This window comes from Pelodiscus sinensis, chromosome 6 (genome assembly GCF_052426305.1).
Source record: "Pelodiscus sinensis isolate ZL-2025 chromosome 6, ASM5242630v1, whole genome shotgun sequence".
Lineage (NCBI taxonomy): Eukaryota > Metazoa > Chordata > Testudines > Trionychidae > Pelodiscus > Pelodiscus sinensis.
The window spans coordinates 41,799,587-41,822,220 of record NC_143057.1 but is presented as its reverse complement, the minus strand read 5'-3'; the positions used below and the strand labels follow the sequence as shown (position 1 = coordinate 41,822,220).

The following is a 22,634-nucleotide window of genomic DNA, read 5'->3' as shown; positions in this document are numbered from 1 at the left end:
CATGCGCGGGGCTTCTTGAAGCACGGGGCCCGAGGCGGCCTCCCCGCTCGCCCTGACCTATATCCGCCCCTGCTGGAGACACCCCAGCTGGCCCCAGACTCCCTGCAGCGTTTCAAAGCGGCAGTGCCGCACAGAGCCTGGGATCAGCGGGGGAGTGTCCCTCGCCCCTTCCCCCCCGCTGACCCTGGGCTCCACGCGGCGCTTTCACTTTTAAAGTGTAGCAACAGCCCTAGGGCTGTTTCTACACTTCAAGGGCAGAGGCGCCCTATAGACTAATTGAATAGTCGATGCAAAATGCATCGAGTATTCAATTAGTCAATTACAATTTAACATCCCTAATTCGATTCTCATTCTGCACCTGCTGAGCTGGTAGCTGAATCTATCTTGGGTGCTCTTGAAGTGGCCTGTGTACAGCTTCATGAGCCAAGGGAACAAGGAATAAGTTGGGTCCTCGGTCCTCCAGGATCACTACTGGCATTTCAACATTGCCAGTGGTAATCCACCAGCCGGGGGGAAAGTACCTGCTTATCCTGTGTTCTTAAAGATGAGGCTGCCACGTGCCTTCCCTGATCAGACACCACCAATGTCAATGAAGCAACCCCACTGATCTATTGACACTTGCATAACCACAGAAAAGGAGTCCTTTCTATTGTACTTGGTGGGCAAAGTGCCAAAGTAAGTATATGTTTGCATTCTACCACTCCACCACAGTTCAGGGCCCCCAATGCCACAAAGCTATGTGTTATGTCCTGCATATTGCTCAGAGTCACAGTACACTATAGCAGAAGACAATCAACATTCCTGCATGCTTGCATGGACAATAGCTTCCAAAGTGGATTCACCAAGTCTAAAATGATTTCCCACAGACCAGTAGCAAGCTGGCATTGTAAGGTTCAACAGTACGATCACCGCTTGATTCCCCGCTGTCAGTTCAGTTCTCATTTTGGTATCGCTACACTGCAGAACTAGAGAAAGCTCAGCATACAGATCCAGAAAAGTGGCCCTGCACATATGAAAGTTCTGCAGCCACTGCTCATCATATCAAACCAGTATTACAAAGCAACCCCGTCAGTCAGCGTGTTTTTTCCCCCTTGGGCCTAGAAGCTGCACTCTGCCATCAGCGGTTGCTCCATGATTGTCAACAGCAACTTTGACTTGGTTCTCACTATGCCTCAGAGCAATCAGACCGCTAGGAAATCATTCTATTCTCTGTGGCTCTTCTTGCAGCTCTGAAAATACCATAGGCGTCTGCATTCTGTGTTTGCAACACTCATTTCAATAGAGCAGAGCTGTGCAGGCTCCTTGCTTCTGTCAGAGATGGTGGACAGCGACAAGTCCCGAGCACATGCATGGGATTTTACAAATTGGCATTGAAATTACAGGCTGGATATGGCATTATGGGATGGAGAAAGTTGCATGATGGAACTTCCGCTTGCAGTCTCAGCGTGAATCCTTTCTGCCATACTGTGCACTGACTTCCCAAAAAGTGCACTGGATGGTGGCAAGTTGCACACTCATAACTTCCCCCTTGCACTTCACTATGCATTGAAACAAGCACTCCTGGTCAGTACACACAGTATTAATGCCAGACACCAAGTATGCACATGCACAAGCAAGACACTAATTGCAGTGGCTTATGCTGATGTAACTTGCAGCAGCAAAAGTCTGTAGTGTAGAAGATCCATCAGAAGGAAACAACTTTTAATCTTGGCTGAGTTGAGCTGGATTCAAACTGGTGACCTTCAGATGAAAGGCTCTCTAGCTCATTACCAATGCCCACAGGCATCTTGTCTCCCAAAATTGCTAATGTTATATTTTCAATAATGAGGTTTACTTTTTGGCAAGTTTATTTAATAGTGTTCTGATCCTTCTAAGCTTGCACAGACAGGATCTTCCACTCTCTTGGACTCACAGGCAAAATCTCCCACATAGTGCTTTCAGTTTTGTACAAACTAAGTCTGTCACATCTTGTTCTTAAAGGGACCACTCCTATTTGCCAATTACTACTAATAAAAATGCTAAGATAAAAGAAAAACCCAAATATTAGCACATCTAAATTCATTTTATAGACAAATGTTTTGAAATATAAAACCACTCCCAAAATGATGTCCATGTCCTTATACTTGCTCTTAGTATTAAGAGGGTTTGCACATACATCTTTCCAATCTACAGCACAAATCAACCTATTTCAGCTGTAGGAATAACCAGTAAGGTAATGCATGTTGTTACCTTATATGTGGACCACCATGCAGAAGGAGACACAAAATACATTTTGAGTGGGTCACATAAGTATTTGTAAGATAGCACCACGCACAGGGCTTCTCTATTCCTGGCCCTGGGAGCAGAATGCGGTCTTGTGGTTACAGACAGCACCGCCAAATGTAACACCACTTCTGTTTGGATCATTTGCAGGGGACTGAAGCTCTCATGGCAAAAGCCTAACTAAAGAGCAGACTCTCTTATCACAGAAGTAGTAAAGTTATGAACCATTACATGTGATTAGTTGCTACATGGTGATACAAAACAACACATGATTAATTTTGGTCACACGAGCACCTTCTGAAAGACAGTGAAACAAACAGGAAGAGACTTTGCTGTATTAGACCTCCAGATTCCAATCCCAACTCAGCCTACAGGTAAGTGACCTTTTACAAACTCTCAGTTATTTTATCTTCAAAATTGGTAAATGATAGGTATGAATGAAATCCCATGTGATAGCGAGGGCTGTGACAGGCACAGAAAAATGAAGAGCTGCTGCTAGAACTAACGATAGATTGTTGTGGCAATAGCAGCTACCACAGTTTAGGGCTTAGGAATCTGTCCCAGTGGCACTATTCAGAGCATACAGTGTACTCATTTCCAGGATGTGGCTGTATGTTATTAAGCAGCATGATCTAAATTATGCTCTCAGAAATATATGGGACTCTGATGGCAGGATGTGGCCCCCAGAGCTATTGCCTGCAATTTGTTTTCATTGTCATAAATAAAACAGTTGCATTAATAATGGGTGAAAGAGCAGCTTTAAATTGAATGGTTTTCAACACAGGGGTTGAAATCTAACTTCAATTAAAAAAAAATTAAAAAGCCCTTAAACCTATTTTTCTGAGAGCAACTTTTGCTGTGGATTAAGAGATACAAAAAGAAGTGAGACAAAGTTGGAAAAAGAGATAACATTTATGAATAACCACTAGAGTTGAGCCCCCACCCGGAATCCTATTTTGTATGAGTGGACTCCTGAGGCTAGGTCTACACTGCAAAGGTAAGTCGGAAAAAGAAACGCAATTTGCGGTATGCAAATTGCATATCTTTTTCCACTTTACTGTCAAAATAAGCTTTCATGAAATTTGGCATGTTTACACAGCACCAAATTTTGGAAAAAAGTACTCTTTCAGCACATTCCTTATTCCTCGTAAAATGAGGTTTACAGGGATGGCGAAAGAGCACATCTACTTTTTAGAAAATTTTTCCAAAAAAACGGATGCTTTCCTTGGTCGCAGCATTGTTTTTCTGGGCTTCTTTCGGTATCCCGGAAAAGCAGGGCAGTCTAGACGTAGCCTGAGTCTGCATAGAATCCCATTGACTGCAAATAAAATACATTGAGGGAATCTAGGCCTTAGTCATGAAAGAGCAAATAGGAGTGAAACAAGCTGTATTATGCTCCCAGTCAACCACACAACAAGACTAGGCCCAATAACCTGATTTAGAATATAACATTAATTTTAAACCCAATGTGTTATTTCTTTCTTCTAGACTTCACAGTAGTAGGCTATGTACTGTAAGTTGTGGCCTGGGCAGAGCCAGACATGCTGTCATAATTAATTCTAAATAAAATAAATAATAACAAATAAATGGATTGCAAAATATTTTATAATCTTTAGATACGGTAATAAAACAAATAAAACATTGGAAAATATATAATTACACGCTTGGATTACCAAACTGCAGTTCAGAGACAGGGTCACTTGACCTAAAATAGTTTTGTACTATTGCCTTTCTACCTGCTCACTAGCATATGGAATAAGTTAAGCGAAGATTGTCTGACCTTGTGAGGCAATGGGTACTTCATCTTTGTGAGTCTGGTGGATAAGGACAAAGTCAAAACAAGAATGAAGTTGCAGACTTATTTTTTTTCTGTCTCCTTCAAATAAGTGAGGTTTAAAGTAAGAGTTAGAGGCTTAACATAAGAGGCACATAACAAAGAGTGCTTTAATAAGTAAGAGCAATACAAATATAGTCCTGATTCTAGAAGCTGAGAGGTGGGATTGCATGCCACCAGATCACCTGAAAATCAAGCTCTCCATCATAAATCTATTCTCAGCACTCCTTCCCCCTCCAGTGTGGCACCCCACACTGACCAAAACTAAAGTTGCACTTCAGTTAATCATCACAAGCCAAACACTAAATAATAATACAGTATCAATTGCACCACATTAAAATTGGCCTTTGTAATTCCATCTACCTGTAAACTATCACTTACTCTAGAACCTGAGCACCTCCCAATCAACAACAAAGTGTGTTGTAGAACCAGGAACTGAACCCAAAATTCCTGCCCTATAGCCTATTCCTTAAAACCACACGACTGCCCTTTCCCTATCAATCAGAATGGAAAAGCATTGGTAATTCTCATGATATAGCACACTGCTGGCAAGCAGAACCCTGTATCTGAGGCATTTAAGCATATTGCACACTTGATGCAACATTTCTGTCAGATTTTCTTGCTCTTCTGAAGCTTTTCTGCTTTTCAGGCAGAGTCTAACAAAAACACAGTAAAAAGAATGCAGAAATAAAAATAGTAACAATATTTTCAAGCATGCTTTGAGGCACAAGGAGGAGCTGCCACTGTTATGAGAGTAAATACAGCATTTAAAAATGGATGTGATAGACAGAAATTAAAACCTGTGGAACTTTAATCCAAGATGGCCGTCTTTGCTATTACAGGTTGGACTAGGGATGTTAAGTACCAGTTAATTGAATAGGTGAGTAACTTCATAAATTCTTATCAGTTAGGCGACTATTTTATAGTCCCTGGGGGCGGGGGCGGCAGCAGCATGGGGTGCCAGGCAGGAGCTAGTCCACAAGGGGGGCAAGTTTAAAAAACAGCTCCTCTTGTGAACCGACTGCTAGTTGTCCTGAGCTGCTACCTCTGATAAAGATGCAGCAGTACAAGCTGGCAACAGCCCCTGTCCAGGGGGGGAGGCAGGAGTTTGAGCTCCCGGACCCAACACGAACCAGAACTAAGCCAGACTGCCTGGCTCCTAATACACTTTAAATGCAGAGCCACAGTGGTGGTAGGACCCGGACCCAGTGTGAGCCAGAACTGAGCTGGGCTGCTGGCCAGCTGCTAAAAAATTTACTGATTCGGAGGGGGGGGGCAAAATGCGTGTAGTCTATAGCATTAACCTATACGCTTTTGTTAGTCAGTTAATAGACTACACTATTACATCCCTAGGTTGGAACTCTCTTGTCCAGCACCCTCAGGACCTGACTGGTCCCGGATGAGGGAATTTGTAGGACAAGGGGAGATCCCCTGACATCAATCCCTCAGCCTGCTGCCCCTTCCCACTGCCAACTCCTTCAACTCAGCTGGGCTGTCTGTGGATCAATCCCGGCTCCACTGCCACCCAAGCAGGTCCAGACACACTTCCAAACACAGCCCCAACTCCACCGCCAGATGCAGATTCTAGTGCTGCCACCGTCATCGCCACCTCCTGGGCTGATGCAGCCTGGCCAGGCTTCCCCTCGAGCTGCTGCGGTCCTGGCCCCGCTGCTGGGCAGCAGACAGTCCCAATCATGCTCCATTGAGGCTGCTGCGGCCCCACTGCTAGCAGACTCGCAGGGTTGCACTGGGTTCCCAGCTGTTGGCACTTCTGTCCCAGCACTCTCTCATCCAGGAACATCCATGGTCATGCCAGACCACAGATGTTGCTAGATGAGAGAATCCTGGATTTGGAGGGTGAAACCTGTACTGTAGTTTTGCAAATAGTAAGAACATATTTAGGATAAACAGAACTTTAAAAGGTACAACTAGACATATTTAACCTCTACAGCAGGAGAGTACACTTTTCTCCCTCCCCCAGAAGCATATCTGTGCCAGCAAGGAGGGTTCACCCCAGTAAAAGCACAGTACTGGTTTCTGAGAGAGATGCCCATTGTACAGCTATACCAGCCCCCAAACCCCCAAGCAGGGATTGATTGCAGGGAGATAGCCAGTCATCTAACTTCTATCTCCAGAAATTCTGTGAACACCTTTGGAACCTGTAGCATGCCCACTTCCTCTGATTTGAATGAAGGTCAGCTATGAGAAAACCAATTTCTATCTAGCCCAAATGTTTTCCACTTCAGAACTGGCACACCCTAGTGCAAACTTAAGGTGACTCCAAATATTTGTGGAAACTCCACAATTGGATTGAACCCAGAGGATTTACACAGCTCTTAAAACACACCCTAACGGGGATGTATTAAGGGGTAAGCTAGCCGGGCAGCTGCCCGGGGCACCATGATTGTAAGGGGTGCCGCACGGTGCTGCCAGGCCAGGCGAGGGTTGGGACTGTGCATGCACCCTCCTCCAACCCGGGCACAATTAGAATGTCTGCCTGGGGCACCGGAATGGCTCAGGCCAGTTCTGCACCCTAAGGTGTATTAACAGAGTTTGCATGAGGCCTAATCTGCCAAACAGTTACGCTGGTACTTGATTTAGTGACAATAAATAGTTCCAGTGAACAAGGCTACTCACAGACATAAAGTTAAGCATGTGCATGTGTGTTTGCAGGATCAGGGTCAGCGTATGCACATTAATTTTCTCAAATTCATTTTTAAACTAAGATCACTTAGGGTATGTCTACACTACAGCGCTAATTCGAACTAACTTAGTTCAAATTAGTTAATTCAAACTAAGGTAATTCGAACTAACGGATCCAGACTAAAAAACTAGTTCGAATTAGCATTTTGCTAATTCGAACTAGCATGTCCACATTTAGTGGACCCTGAACCGGGGTTAAGGATGGCCGGAAGCAGTGCCGGGGTTAAGGATGGCCGGAAGTCAGATGAGGACTTAGAGCATGGAGCTGCTGCCTCAGGCTAGCCGAGGGCTGTGCTTAACGGGACCCAACCCCCACCCCGGACAGACAGTTCTCAGGGGTTCCCCGCTTGCAAAGCAGTCCTGGCTTGGAGTGCCCGGAGTACCCACACTGGGCACATCACAGCACTCGGCCATCAGACCGGCTGAACTTTCCGCAGGCTGCCATCTCGGGAGAGGGGGCAATTGGGGGGCTGCAAGAGAGCTTCCACCTCCAGAAGCCCTCAGAGCCAGCCCAGTCCTCCCCATCGGGGGCTCGTACCCCATTCCTCACTCACCACTTACCCTTTCCTAGCCCCCCTTCCTGATGTACAAAATAAAGAAAACGTGTAGTCAAAAATAGAAACTCTCTTTATTGAACAAAACTCGGGGAGACTGGGAAAAGGTGGTGGGAGAGGGGAAGAGAGAGACTGGGAGAGGGGAGGGCAACTAAAATGATAGGAGGTTTGGAACAGGTCCCATATGAAGAGAGGCTAAAGAGACTGGCACTTTTCAGTTTAGAAAAGAGGAGACTGAGGGGGGATAGGATAGAGGTCTATAAAAGCATGAGTGGGGTGGAGAGGGTGCATCAAGAAAAGTTCTTCATTAGTTCCCATAATAGAAGGACTAGAGGACACCAAAGTAAAGGAATGGGTAGCAGGCTTCAAACTAGTAACAGAAAGTTGTTCTTCACAAAGCAAAGAGTCAACCTGTGGAACTCCTTGCTGCAGGAGGCTGTGAAGGCTAGAACTAGAACAGAGTTTAAAGAAGTGAGATAAAGTGATGGAAGTTGGGTCCATGAAGTGGTATTAGCCAGGGGGTAGGAGTGGTGTCCCTGCCCAAAGTTTGTGGAAGGCTGGAGAGGGATGGCACGAGACAAATGGCTTGGTCACTGTCTTCGGTCCATCCCCTCCAGGGTCCCTAGGGTTGGCCGCTGTCGGCAGACAGGCTACTGGGCTAGATGGACCTTTGGTCTGATCCAGTACGGCCATTGTAAGCTCAGGGCTCTCAGGGTCGGGGGTCTCAGTGGACCACCTTGATTTTCATGCACACCTGCTCCTGGGTGGCCAGGCTGGCAGCTCTCCTGTCCTAGACGGCCACTTTCCTGTGCCTAGTGCGGAGATCGTGGACGAGGTCCACGATGTCCGCACTAGCCCAGGCGGGTGCCCGCCTCTTGCGGTCCCGGGCAAGCTCCCATGGGTCGCCAGCCTGGTCCCGGGAAGAGGGGGAGGGTTGGGGGGCATCGGGTGGCTGGCTCGAGCCGTGCCAGGTGCAGGGTCTGCTAGCTGGGTGCTGGCAGGCTTGCACCTGGCATGGGCACCGTAGCCAGCCTGTGCCCCTTTAAGAGGTCCGGGGCCGGGAGGGGGGCAATAGAGTTTCCCTGGTGTTGGCCAGAGTGGCCACCAGGGAAAGCTGGGGAGGGCTAGCCTCCCACTAGTTCGAATTAAGGGGCTACACACCCCTTAATTCGAACTAGTAAGTTCGAACTAGGCTTAGTCCTCGTAAAATGAGGTTTACCTAGTTCGAACTAGCGGAGCGCTAGTGTAGCGCCTATGAAAGTTAATTCGAACTAACATGCGTTAGTTCGAATTAACTTTGTAGTGTAGACATACCCTTAGGGATTTAGGGAGCTTGTGTAGGCTGAGCTTATTGCACACACCAAGTTAATCTGAACCCTCCATCCCCTCCCATGCTCCCTGTGGGCCACTCTTCCATCCCCCTCTATCTCAGAGACTACCTGCAACTTCCCACATCCCGTCCCTTACACCTTGGACTTGTGTGCCCTCTCATATTGACACTGACGGTTTTGTGACCTCAAATGTCCATCACCACTTGTCAATCCCCTCCTGCCATGAGGTCCTATATTTGCCCCGAAGCCTCCAAATCCTATACCTGAGTTTCCCATTCTCCCCTCATGCCAGCAGCTCTGTGTGCCTCATTCTATTTCTACCATCCCCATCTACTTCTCATGCCAGGGGCTGTGTTCCCCTTACCTCATATCAAGCTCCCCCGATCTCCACCCCTATTGGGTTCTGCATACTTCTCATTCCCCCTTCCTTCCTTTCCAGGATCCAACATTCTCCCCAGCCCTATGTCAGGGATTCTATGTACCCTCCTTACCTCCTCCTCATACCACCATCATCCATTTTCCTCCCAAACCATGGACTGTCTGTGCACCCCAAGTACTCCTTTCCCTGATGCCAGGGGATGTCTGTCCGCCCCCCCCCCCCATTTATACCAATTCTAGGATCCTTCCACCCTTCCCCTGTATCATGGATCCCCAGCCTCTCTCCCTCCACACACAATGGCCCAGTTCCTCCATGCCTTCCCATTCTCTCCTGCCACTCTGCGTTAAACTCCATTGGGAGGACAGGCAGAGATGTGCAGTGATATTGTTATGCTGGAAGGTGTTAATGGATGCCATCAATCAGCTGTGGTTTGATCTATTGATCTCTCCATGTTAATCAAGGGATGGGATCTTCCCCATTCTCTCTCTTTTCATTTTCCAGTTTTCCAAAAATCAGAAAAGTTCTGTCCATTGATACCAAGGGCATCACCAGAAATTCTGGAATTGATCAGATGCAAAGTTCAAAAATTATTGCACTATAGAGAGACATAAAAGCCACCAACTTGATTGTAAGACGTTTGCAAGCTCAACCAAAAATAATTCAGTCAGAACCCATACAAATCTTAGCAATATTGCCCTTTCATTGCTATCGTCAGCACACTAGCTTGAGAAGAGCTAGTGGGGTGTCTGGCTGTCCTTTCCCCCTCTCTGTTTGAAATTCCTGCCTCTTTACTGCTTAACGGAGCTCTGAAGGCTCCTTCAATTTGCCACATCAAAGGCAGCATTCTGTCACATTCTGCTCCCTTTCAGGATGATCTGCCTCAATGTATAGGAACAAGTTAGAACAAAGGAGAATATGCACAGGTTCTCCCACCCCCTTGTAGGAACATTCCATCTCCTACAGAGTGCAATAAACACATTAATTCTTAGTTGAAAACATATAAGGACTGCGGCATCCACACACTTCGTTAGGAGAAAAGGTTCTAACTCAAAGATTTAACAATGTTCATGTAATTAACAGTGTTTGGGTAATACATGGTCACTGTCCCATGTAGTAAAACTTAGGTCACTTACAGCAAGAGATAAGAATGACTGAGCTCTACAATCTAAGCTGAGTGCCAGTGGGCTTTATAACTCATGCTGTAGCAGCTCCTATATTAAGTTTTAGAGGCCCCAGGTTCAAATCTACCTGCCAGCAGTTACAGTCACACTGTGGGCCTGTCTACACTGCTGCTTAATTTGATCTAATTCAGTGGGGCTATGTCTACACTGCTGGCTTTTGCTGGCAGAGAGTATGCTAATGAAGCGCTCATTAGCAACTTCTCATGTTTCATTTGCATAATCTCTGCCCGAGGCTTTTTGCGCAAGAGGTTTTTGCGCAAAAACTAGCAGTGTAGACAGATCTGTTTTGTGCAAAAAACCTTTTTGTGCAAGATCCTTATGCTTCAAAAAAGGAGGTATAAAGATCTTGCACAAAAGGGGGGGTTTGCACAAAATGCATCCGTCTACACTGCTAGTTTTTGCACAAAAACCTCTTGCACAAAAAGCCTCAGGTAGAGATTATGCTAATGAAGCACGAGAACTTGCTAATGAGCACTTCATTAGCATACTCTCTGCCAGCAAAAGCCAGCAGTGTAGACATAGCCTGGCAGGCAGCCTGTGGGCTATATACAGTCTATTGGGGTTTTTTGTGTGGAATTTTGTTTACCGTTGCCCACAGTGTTGCCATCTTCCTCTGGTTTCTGTTCATGTAGTTTTCTTCCTACTAGTATTACAAAAGTGACGTGCATGTAAATCAAGGGCACACATCAGTGACTGTGAGAGCTGAGTGCTCCGTCTGCATCCAGTCCAAGTGCCACTATGGTTCAATTGGCACATGGCGCAAGTGCTGTTAGCAAAACTACCCAATCTCAGGAAACCATCTTGGTTACAACAACCTTTCAACCCATTGAGATGAAGGAGGGCCACTCATGCGGCCCATTCACTAGCGAGGTTGCCCATCACTGATGTCACTCAAAGGTGTTAAAAAGCCTCCTTTCCTCCTCTCCTCCAAGTTTCACCCTGTCCACTCAGGCACTTCGTCAGCAGGAGAGGCTTTCCTGCCAACATAACTTACGCAACTCACTGAGGTGAAGTAATTATTCTGACGGCAGGTCTCTCATCAGCACAGAGCATCTTCACCAAAAATACTACAGCAATGCAGCTCTGGTAACGTAGCGCTGTAGTATAGACTTGTTCTGTGTCAGGGTGTATTTGGTACCTGAAAGAGGCAGCTAAACATTTACCTGGATTTATCCCTTCCAGAAAATCCAGAATAGATTGTCCTAATCCTCCAACCTTTTAATTCATAGTGGTAGTAGTGTATTGCATTTCATGATGTTATCCAAGGCCCATGTGCTCCTCAGCAAACCTGACCTAAATTTTTCTACATGACCTTGCATTCTACAGCACTTCAGAATCTGCTGCAGCTATATATAAATAGGAAAATGCAGGGCCCAATTCAATGCCTTTTGAAGACAATGAGAGTCCTCCCAGTGGGTCAGGCCCTTATCAAAAGAAATATGAAAATAAATGAAGGAATTGATGCAGAACTTCTTCTGATACTTAATTTGATATTAATTTATTTTGATATTAACTATTTTTAATCTTCAGATAACAAAAAAAAGGTCAGGGTTAAAAAATAATTTTAAAAAGTTAGTCAAATTGTGGGCCTACAACTCTTGACAATATCCATTCTCTTTTAAACTCAGAAAAGCCAGGACATTTGCAGCTTCCTTTCATCCTTAGTTCATTCTGCCGAGCCAATATATAACTGCATATATGCTCTGTAACAGGGGTGGGGAACCTTTTTCTGGTCAGGGGATGCTAACCCACAGAAAAATCAGTCAGGGGCCACACACAAGTGACAAGCAAAAAAAAACCCCAGCTGACGTGGCCCCCAACTGAGAAAGAGAAAGACACTCCCCATACTCCCCTCACACACCAGAGCCTAGCAGGTTCCAGGCTAGTAGATTTTGTGCGCTCCAGACCTATGGGAAGATGCCAGATGGGCTGGAGCACCAGCACAGGCTCCCTAATGCGTGGGAGGAGCCTTCAAGCCTCAGAGGCTGGATCCAGGCAAGCCAGGGACAGCATACAGACTGCGGGCCTTAGGTTCATCAACTACTTATCCCATTGAAGTCTCTGAAATTTTTGCCCCTAACTTCAATGGAGAGAGAATCTGGAACTACGCATCTCCTTGAAGTTAAGGATATGCCTAAGTGCTTTGCTGGATCAGGGCCAGAGTAATTAGCACCTTGCAAGTCTGAGCTATAGAGATCATAAATCAGGGATGGGCAAACTATACCCATGTGCTGCATCCAACCTTCAGACCTTTTAGTCAGACCCTGAAGCTCCTGCCGGGGAGCAGGGTCTGGGGCTTGCCCTGCTCTGCATGTGTCATGTGGCTCTCGCAAACAGAGTCATATTCCTGTTCTGGCTCCTACAGGGTAACTATGGGGCTCCATATGTGCTCGCTCTGAGGCTCCCATTGGCCAGGAAATTCAGCCAATTGGAGCTGTGGGACTAGCGCCTGCAGATGAGCATTGCACTGAACCAACTGGCTACATCTCCACATATAAGCCAGAAGGGAGACATGCCACTGCTTTTGGTTGCTGCTTAAAATAAATGCCACCCAGAGGCTGCATACCAAGCTGAGCCACCCCTTACCTCTGACCCTCTGCCCCAGCCCTGATCCTTCTCCCCACTTCTGAATCCCTCTATCCCAGCCCAGAAAACCCTCCTGCACCCACAATTTCTCATCCCTGGCCCCACCCCAGAACACAGACCACCAGCTGGAGCCCTCATCCTCCATGTCCCAACCCCCGACCAGTACTAATTCCCTTCTGCCCTCTGAAACTCACAATCACAGTCCAAATTGTTTATTCCTGGCCCCAACCCTTAGCCCACACCCAAAGCTGAAGCCCTTATCCCCTCCTGCACTCCAGTCCCCAATTTTGTGCGCATTCATGGCCCACCATACAATTTCCATACCAAGATGTGCCCCTCAAACTAAAAAGTTTGTTTATCCCTGCTTTAGGCTATAATAATGCAGCCGGATCCTAAATTACGAATGCATCGACTTATGACTGTTTGTATTTATGACCAATCTCCTATACAGCTGGAACCTGAGTTACGAATGAAATCCGCACTTACGAACAGCGCGGCCGTACATAAGTGAATGTAATCTGACTTATGAACAGATCGAATTACAACCTAGTGTTTGGTACGTAACTCGTTCGTAAGTCGGGGACCAGCTGTACAGATTTGCTTCACAAGAGTCTAGCACCATGTGGGTCTGGTTGCAGAGTGAGGACAATACCCTCATTTATGTCTGGACATAGCTTGTTTATTCAGACCTCGGACAAAGCAGAAGCACATCGCTCTCTGAACTGATCTACGCTAGAAAAATGACCAACTGGTGACAATAGGGCTACGTCTATTCTGTAGCCTTCTTGCGGAAAAGCATATGCAAATGAAGCACGGCGTAGAATATCGCCGTGCTTCATTTGCATAAGTAACAAGCAGCCGTTTTTGCACAAGAGGCTTTTGCATAAAAACAAGCTGTGTAGACGGCTCCTTTTTGTGCAAACCCCCCCTCTTGCGCAAGAGCCATTCTTCCTCATTTTTTATTATTGATTTATTATTATTAATTATTATTATTATTATTAGGTTTTGTAATAAAAATTCACAAAACCCAAGTTTGGAGTCTAAATCCCCTGACAGCGTCCCCTTAAACCAAGTTAAAAAAATATCAATCTTTGGATATTGTCCTAATGGGCCCCTCTTCTACATTGGACTGAAAAAGACTTCATTTAAATTCCATGGCCCTAATCTTCTCATGGGAGTGTGCTGGAGATAACATATTCAGGATTCAATCCTGCAGCTGCTTACTTATATGAGTAGTTTATGTAGTTCCACTGAACTCATAAAACTATTAGGCAAGTAAGGATTTACAGCAGGGTTGGGCAATAAGCGCCACATAGACCAAATGCAGTTTACCAGGATTAGCACTTGGCAGGCTGCCGGCAGTTTATTTACCTATGTTTCTACAGGAACTATTCCCGGCTAATGGGAGTTGCAGGAAGTGGTATCCCAGTCTGTGCTGCTTCCCGGAGCTCCCATTTTTAGCCAGCTCCCAGTGCATAATAGGAGCCTGTGTGTAAGCATGTATATGGTTACACTTTCACATTGCTAATCTACAGCCAACTGGAGCTTTAAACAGCCACACCTGCAGACACACAGGTAAATAAAGTGCTGGTGGCCTGCCAGAAATTAACCCTGGTGAACCTTATCCAGCCCATAGTATGCTTATTGTCCTCCCCTGATTTACAGTCTGAGAGACAGTGCTTTGTAGGCCCAGTCCTGCGCAGTGTTGACTGTTTTCTGGAGGGTGCTGAGCTCTGGAGCACAATGTTTCTCTGGAAGTATTCAGCAATTTCTAGAGCCCCGCTCTTAAGGTGCTGCCGCATTGACCAGGTTCCCAAAGGAAGTCCATCCAGTACTCATTCATTGGAAAGATAAGAATGAAAACAATGGGTTCATAAGGATTCCCTGGGAGACAAAAAGGAAAATGCACCAGAAAAACTAAACCTGTAAAAATTTTGTAATGTCTATATCCTAAAAGGAAAACAGCTTTTTTAAAATATCAATTTTCAGTTCATAGTGAGTATTAAAAACAGATACTGAAACTCCTATAAGCACAGGTTTTACAATGGAATCATGGCTAAATTCTTAGCTCCTAGGATGTTAGGGTGTGTCATTATTTCACAACTGTCCATACTTTAATAATATGTGCATCCTGATACCTCCTATTACTCCCTGTCTCCAACTGATAAGGAAGAACCTTCAATTCCAGCTAGACCATAGCATCCTACACTACTGAGTTTTTCCGGGACACCAGAATTATCCCAGAAAAAATCCGCCATGTCCAAGGAACGCATCTGCTCTTCTGAAATTTTTATCAGAAGAGCAGATGCGCTCTTTCAGAAGCCCTGTATTCCTCATTTTATGAGGAATAAGGACTCTTCCAAAAGGGGAGGTTTTTCCCATATTTGGCCCCATATAGACAGGCCAAAGTTTGGAAAAGCCTCTTCCGAAAAAAGAATCAGAAAAAGGTACGCAAATTGCAGAGCGCATTTCGAACCTTTTTCCAGAAAAGAAGTGTAGTGTAGACATAGCCCTAAAGTGCCGTAGGTAGAAGGAGGGAGGTAGACTGGGCATCCTTCAAGACAATTTTACATTATATGTAATCGACAGCAAGAGACTAGAAATATAAAATGACAAAAGACCAAAAATGTAACTGAACTGCATGTCAATGTAACTAGGATTTTTTTCAGGACACACTCAGAAGATGTATTAAATAATTTACTATGTAAATTACATAGTGTGCTTATTTATTAACAGTCCTAGAGAGGTTTATATAATTGCATTAGAAATTTACTTTGTGGTTTTTAAATGTGCATACACACAATCCATTCTGTATTCTACAGGGAAAGAGATGAAAACTCACCTACTATTTTGTCAGTATTTAATTCTTAAATACACCAGATTATTTTAACCCTAGATCAGCTAAATAGTCAGAAATCAGTATGTTAATGACATGACTTTAGAGCTGCTAAACTAGGCCAGCAACAGACTGTATTACAAGGAGATATTGATAGCAAGAGCTATAAACAACAATATATACTGATACACTAACTGTACCTTTTATTAAAGGAAGAATATTAGACCTGATCTTTAAAAATCTAAGAACTCTTAAGAGGATAATTTACCATCCTATTAATATTATAGCTCAAGTGATTCTGCAATTACATATTTCTGTCCCAGTGTGCCTGTATTATATGGATTTTGCTTTCTCCGGCTTTGGCTCCTTAGCTCCTAGTGAGAGCTGTAGCTCTGGAATGGCCGATTTCATGATTCTAATTCAGAGTTTCACTTTGGAATTTATCTGTAACAGCAATATTATGAAATGATCATGTCACAAGTAGGTTACACTTTGTGATGGTACAATAATCTCAGTGTGGCAGCATGCTTTTCAGAATGTTTCCAGCATATGCTAGTGCCCTCAGTAACTGGATAAAATCTAATCCAATTACAGGCAAAGATTTTTAAGAATACTTCTATTTTATTCAATTAAAATACAAATACATGTTTGTGCCCAAATCACTGTGGAAAAAAAAACATGGAAGATGATCATGAGGAACACACAGAGTGAAAGAAATTCACCACTCCCCCTCACAATGCCTGGACTTTGTGGGCCTGGTAAAAAATATACTGAAGTCAATGGAAGTCTTTCCACTGACTTCCATGGGCTTTGGATCAGGAGCTGTGTAAGGAATTAAGTAGGGATGGGATGGCATTTGCCTCTGTCACTTGCCTATGGACTGGAATAGAGTCCAGTGCCCCTATATATGCACTTGAGTCTATGCTGGGGTTTCAGGTTGCTGCATCTGGGTGTTTGTGGATCTTCTAGCCCCTACCCCATCTATCCCCCCACCAATCTCTCCTTCATATTTGCATCCAATCAAGAGTCTACTATGCAGTAGACCCACCCACAGTTTGCCCCTTTCTCCTCCCTGTATAGTCTCACCACAGGGACTAAGCCATACATCAGGCCTTCAGCCAGCTTTCTGCATGTGGCTGAGTTTAACCTAATGAAATTTCACATGATACCTAATCCATTAATTACTGCATACTCAAAATTCCCAGTGGCTAAATGTCCCTGTCATGAAATCCTTGCTCAATAAAAATTCCTTGTAAGTCATTGGGAGTCAAGAACTGTAGGAACTGTACCCACGTAAGAGATGGATGTGTGCAATAAAGCAACATTGGTGTCAAAACTTTTTCAGAAAGAGGGGAATGAATAGAAAATTAGGGCCTAATTCTCCTCTCACCGTCTTATCATTTGGTGAAGTTATGCCAGTGTAAACCTAGCATATCTGAATGGAGAACCAAGTCTGAAGTTTACATCCCATTATCTTATACTGTTACCTAACATACAGCAGGCTGTGGAGCATTTCAAAATATTTTCTCTTTTTTGACAATCTGAATGTATCACATTAAAATGCCTTCCTAGAATGTTCACTGCTTCCTCAGTTTCCACACTGAAACAATAGGAAAGCTACAGTAGTCTGGTTTTAAATTTATGTTTGCATCTTAAGGCCTGTCCATGTTTTGATCTTTAAAAAAAAGTCTAAATGTTTTCTGTGTTAAGTACATGCATTACTGTATGCTATGGACTCAGTGATGTGAAGTTATTTTTAAATCCCTCATCAATGCAAAATGCAACGTTACAGAGTAACACAGTGGTAATGGAAAAAGAGGTGGAAAGACAAATGATGATGCTGATAAAAAATGCAGAAAGGAAAAAAAATCAACTAATAGAAATCAAAATGTAAACAGCAACATACATGTTTAAGTTGGTCAAGTTTGCCACATATATTTACACATGGACTCTTTTCTCTGTCTTTCAAATGAAGTTCAGATGATGAGTCAAAATTGCTAAGTTATTGCTACAATGAAGTGATTTGATAATAAGGAAGAGGATAGAATGGTGGTAGTACATGGTATGAAAGGATTTTTTCCAGGAGAAGCAACCTACAGAATATTAAAAAACACCTGAAATTATCTTTCCTAGTATAACATAGAAATAATAATTATCTTGCATGAATGCAAAATAAATAGATGTATAAAATGTAGGCCATAGTAGGAGAGAATATCTCCCACCCTCCCCCTGCCATGCATACACATTGCAAATTCAGCAAAGGAATTAGATCAAACTGCATAAGGTAGGCCACAGACAAGAATTAATGTAAAGGCACATGGAATTGCATATGCTTTTAATTGAACATGTTTTTTCGTCTATTTATCTAGAGACAGAGAAAGAGAGGGAGAGAGAGAAAGAGAGGTTTCCATAAAGTTTCTGGCAAAAAGATCATGGTACCTGTTCACTAAATATACTGTAGGGACCAATACATCAGTGGCTGGGGGTAAGGGGAACACGATAGTCTTAGAGGCAGAAATATTTTCCAACTCTAACTTCTACAGCTCTATTATCCAAAATATGGATCTTTGAGTCCTTTCTCAGATAAAACATCTGGTTTTTTTCCAGTTAGAATAAGGGTGGGGAACCTTTTTTGAATTGGGGCCACTGACCCACAGAAAAATCAGTTGTGGGCCACAAATTTTAAAAAAGCAAAGAAAATTTTAAAAACCACCATAAAACCTCAATGGCGTGCCTCCTGACTGTGTCTAAAGACACTCCACACATTCCCCTCACACACTAGTCTAGAAGATTTTGTGGGCTTCAGCCGTACGGGAGATGGGGGGGCAGCAGGAAGGCTGGAGCATTAACATGGGCTCCCCAATACTTGAGTGGGTCCTGAGCTCAGGGGTCAGAGCCAGGCAAGGCAGGGGCTGCAGTTGGCCCCCAGACTTGATGTTCCCCACCCCTGAATTGGAAGATGGCCCACCTAAGCAGAGAATACAGAATCAGGCCCCAAGCAGGAGCACAATCCTCTACACTGGTCTCAACTGTAGTGGCTCACAATGGCTGAAGTTGAAAACCCTCTGGTACCTACTTGTCAAAGCCCCATAAAAAATAAGGGTATTATCATGGTACAATACTTGCTTACAACTAGGGGGAAATGAGTGTCGCTCTGCATTCACAAGCAGACACAGCATTGCATCCTTTTTAGCTACCTTACAGAAAAGGAGCACGTGCACAAGGAGCTTACATGCATATTACCCAGTCCTCCTTTTACTCTATCAGAATGCACTATTTCCATTTCAAAAAAGTGAAGAAAACAAAATGGTCAAATTTTTGATTGGGGAAAGAGTGACCCATCAAAATGTTCTTGTTCATGAATAATGAATAGGACGAACAGGTAGAGGTGAACATGAGAGAATAAAGAGGTCCCTATTAATTTATTCTCTAGAAGAGATGTGGGATATGTGTAGTGTAGCAATTGTTTACAGATCTGTAAAAAAAAATCTGTAAAAGAGAAAGATAAAGTGGCAGCTACATTGATACCTCTCCCAAGAAAAATCTGACAGAGAAGAATTTTCTGCTAACACATTGGCCTTCTACCAAAATCAGCACCAATCTGTGCGCTATACTCCTTTATTATCTAACTTATTCCCAGGAAACTGTACCAAGGGCAATTAAGATGTATAATCTAAATGGCTTCAAAATTATATCTTTGGGAAGTCAAGTCTAAATTAAATCATACCAGGCTTTTAGGCTTCCAACGATCACATTTTCCTACCGAGCAAGTGCCTTTCAATGCAGAGAACTTCTCCTATTACAGATCGTTCACAATCTTTCCTTAAGCAAAACCTCCTTTCCTATTTGGTGTTCTTCGCAGAGCGAAATTAAAAAAAAATACTGGCTACTGTTGAGGCTTGCAAAAGAGATGCTGCAAGGAAAATGTGAGCATCATTTCTGCAAGCCTTAGAGGCAAGCAACACAAAATGCAAAGGATTCTCTCTTGTATCTACATACTGTGGAGATTCTCTGTCCCTTTATACATACACACTCTCTCTCTGGCTTTCTCTCGTAGGCAGATTGATGTACACACATAGAAAATACAATGATTAGTTATGTAAATTAGCTGGTACACACATGTACTAGCTGTGGATACACCGAAAGAGAGAATATCCATACACAAGCTGGATGCAGTATCATAATGGAAATGGCATAAAATTAAAGCGATAAAAGGGATCTCCTCGTTTGTGCCCAGCCGCTGCGCTACTCACATGTCGGTGATGTTCTCCCGCTCGGCGCTTCTCTCCAAGACCGGGAAGGACACGATGCCCGGCGCGGGCTCGATGCACCAGATCCGCGAGGCGCTGCATGTGCAAGGCGCGGGGCAGGCGAGCAAAGCCCTCCAGGAGCCCAGCACCAGGCAGCAGACGCTCCAGAGCCGGGCCAGGCCGGGCCCCTGCCACCTCCTCCGCCAGGACACCATGCTGGCCCCGATCAATCCAGCGCTGCCCGCTGCCCCGACGGCCTCCTCCCGCGACCGTGCGCGGAGCCCCCTGGGCGCTTCACAGCGGCTGCGACTCGGGCATCCTGCTGCGGGCGGGCTCGGTGCCGGCCCCGGCTGGGCTCACATGGGCGCGCCGGGCCGGGCGGGAGCGACGCCTCCGCTCCCCGCGGGCTCCCCGGGGCCGCTCGGGGCGAGCGCTGGAGGCGGCGGAGCTGGAGGAGAGAGAGACGCGGGTGAGAGCGGAGCCGGTCCCGGCCCAGCCTGGCCCCCGGCCCGCCCGGGGTCCCCACAGCCTCGGTGGGGGGCAGGGAGAGAAGCCGCCGGGGAGCCCCCGCGGGCACTAGCACCTGCCCCGGGAGCCGAGCGCGGGCCCCTGGCGGGCACCCGGGGCAGGGACCGTCCCCTCCCGCCCTGGCAGCTGCGCCTGCGGCGGGGCCGCGGCAGCTCCTCGGCTCCCGAGGATGCTGCAAAGCGCCGGGCGGAGCGGGGAGGGCAGGGGAGCCGGTCACCCGCAGCCCCCGGGCTGGACACTGCAGGGGGCGGAGGGCGGAGGCTCCTACCTGCGGGGGCGCTGCCTGCTCCGGCCGCTGCTGCCGGGGGCAGAGGAGTCAGCGCGCTGCTGCTGCGGGGGGATCGGGGCTCCCGGCTCTGCCCTTTAAGCACCGTCTCCAGCTGATAATAAAGCAACCCAGGCTCCTGCTCTAGCCCAAGCTGAGGAGCTGCTGGCAAAGTGACGTGGGGCTGACGCAGAGAGGGGCAGAAACTCCACAAAATGAGCCTGGAATTAAAAAAAAAAAAAAAAGACAAAAGCAAGCAGGGGCGAGGGAGGGCTGGAGGGAGGGTGCCGAGAAGGAGATGCCAATAGGCAGCCAGGAGCCTACACACATACAAACAATCACACACGCACAAGAGAGAGGTGAACCATCAGCATGGGCCCTCCTCTGGACCCTCCGGTCTTCTCCGTGTAGGAAACCAAAGCTTCCTTCTCCAACCCCAGACACGCATCTTTCCCATCCCCAGAAAGACACAGACGTGATGTGCATGGGAAAGGGAGCGCGTTTCGCCACAACCTAAGGCAGCCGGTTGCGTGTGGCTTGTTCTAATATGAACATCATGGCTTTCTGCATAGATCTCTCTGTACGGGCTTTCTGTGCCCGGCTCACTGACATACCTAGTGACATGCCCCTTCTCGACTGCTCAGCTGGCTGGTTTCTTCCCTTGCTTTTTTTGGATGCAGTTATCCCGGCCCGGTGTCTCGGACCTTCCGTGCGCTTACATTGCGTAATAGTGACTGGAGACATACACCGCTTTTGCCACGAGCCCTTTAATCCTCGGCGGGGATCACTATTAGGCTAATTCGCCTTATAGATTTGCACGCCTCCGCTGGGGCATATAATACACAAACATATGCGAAGAGAAAAACGGTTATTGAAAAGAATATGATCTTTCATGCTCGCATAATAAAATGCAATCGCTTTAAGAACTCAGGTATGTGATGAATGAGCGACATTAAAATGCCTTGTCTGGGAATTTGCCTTTTCATTAGTGGCTCTATAGGATTTTTTTTTTCCGCAGTAATTTGAAAGAAACAGGAAAATCCACCGCAGTGCTTCAGACTTCAGGGAGCACTGGCGCCACCGCGTGTTTACAACCTGAACACCACCACAAGCAAAAGAGAATGCGCCAGCAGGCAGTGTATGCAGTACACTGCCCATCTTACCGTGTACATCCTTTCCTCCTTCTTCTGGGCTGCACTACTCAAGGAAATCCACCGTAATAGTGATGGTCTTAGAGGGAATTCAGAATTGTGCTATCTGTTGTATTAGTGTTTTACTCTAATGCCAAAAGGGAAATGGGAATTAGATGTAAATTAGATCTTTTCTAATTTATGTGAGCAAATTGATGTGTGGACACAAATTAGATCTCCTACAGGTAAATAAGCATGTAACAGGTGTGCACACCACTATCTGATTTGCACATATAAACTAAGTGAAATAGCACACACCTACTTTAAATATCTGGTTCAATATGACTAATCTTGTTGCCTTGTCTTCTTCATCACAGATCGCCTTTGACCAAGCTCCATTGAACAACAGTGGAAAACACCAGTGCATTCACTGCATCACCTTTAATTAAATTTCTCCTAAGTAGGCCTCCAAGCAGTTTGGTCTAGAAATGGTAGCTTTTACAAAGCTTGCGTTGAAGGCTCTATCTCATCTTAATTTTATATTAACCAACTGAGGATTTTTATATAATTAGTTCAGAACTTCACTGTAGAATTAAAAAGGCAGATAGGTTGAAGTGATGTTCTAGAAGTGTGTATCAAGCGGTGATCACAATGTTTTGAAAGCACTCAGGTGTTACCTTGACATAGCACTTTTACTAATTGCATGAGCACTCAACTCTTGTGTAAGTCTGCTCAGGCTTCAAAAAACATTGAATTCTCACTGGGCACTCGAAGATTTGGCACTTCCAGACAAAA

At 45.4% G+C, this 22,634-nt stretch overlaps 1 protein-coding gene across 3 annotated transcripts in view; it reads right to left on the bottom strand.

Annotated features, from left to right (window-relative positions):
* NTRK2 (neurotrophic receptor tyrosine kinase 2) overlaps positions 1-21,613 on the bottom strand; it is a 286,834-nt gene extending 265,221 nt beyond the window's left edge. For 2 of the 3 annotated variants that reach the window (XM_075931774.2, XM_075931775.2), the window contains exons 1-3: positions 21,324-21,613; positions 20,713-20,930; positions 19,920-20,364 (exon numbers count right to left, since the gene is read on the bottom strand). In XM_075931774.2, coding sequence (XP_075787889.1) covers positions 19,920-20,131 — 212 coding nt within the window. In that variant the 5' untranslated portion in view covers positions 20,132-20,364; positions 20,713-20,930; positions 21,324-21,613. Of the gene's footprint in view, positions 1-19,919; positions 20,365-20,712; positions 21,184-21,323 lie in introns of those variants that run through there. The other variant, XM_089779251.1, reaches the window with a different exon arrangement.
* Positions 21,614-22,634: the final 1,021 nt, after the last annotated feature.